The sequence below is a fragment of the Geospiza fortis genome, unplaced genomic scaffold (assembly GCF_000277835.1).
Source record: "Geospiza fortis unplaced genomic scaffold, GeoFor_1.0 scaffold71, whole genome shotgun sequence".
Classification (NCBI taxonomy): Eukaryota; Metazoa; Chordata; class Aves; order Passeriformes; family Thraupidae; genus Geospiza; species Geospiza fortis.
The window spans coordinates 161,391-161,846 of record NW_005054681.1 but is presented as its reverse complement, the minus strand read 5'-3'; the positions used below and the strand labels follow the sequence as shown (position 1 = coordinate 161,846).

The 456-nt window shown below is 66.9% G+C and overlaps 1 protein-coding gene across 1 annotated transcript in view; it reads right to left on the bottom strand.

Annotated features, from left to right (window-relative positions):
* Nucleotides 1–456, bottom strand: part of PLEKHA6 (pleckstrin homology domain containing A6) — a 64,589-nt gene that overhangs the window by 9,215 nt on the left and 54,918 nt on the right. Inside the window, exon 18 of the mRNA XM_031065108.1 lies at nt 3–194. Within this exon, the coding sequence (XP_030920968.1) occupies nt 3–194 (192 nt within the window). The remainder of the gene's footprint in view (nt 1–2; nt 195–456) is intronic.

The window sequence follows — 456 nt, the reverse complement described above, 5'->3', positions numbered from 1 at the left end:
GTGTAGGGGGGGGGGGTTTGGGTGCCGGGGGTGTCGGGCGGGGGGCCGGGCAGCGGCTGCGGGCCGGGGAGCTGCAGGCTGCGCCGCTTCTCCTTCATGGAGCCGCTCTGGTGGCGCTTCATGCGGTCGATCTGCTCCTCCACGCTCATCTTCACCTTGGTCTCGGTGGCGAACACGGCGCTCTTGGGTCTCTCCTGGGGACGAGTCACAGCCTCACGGTCACCCACTGGTGGCCGGTGACACCCTCCCAGTGCCACCCTCCTATGCCGTGAGCCGCTGGGATGTCCGTGACTCCCGGGGATGTCACTCGGGATGTCACTTGGGATGTCACTCCCTGTCAGAACTCAGCGCATCCCTCCGGGTGTCCAGAGCTGCCAAGGACCCCGCCAGGGGACTCAGAGACCCTGGCACACAGCCCAGAGCACCTGGGGATTTGATTACGACCCCTGGAGCAAG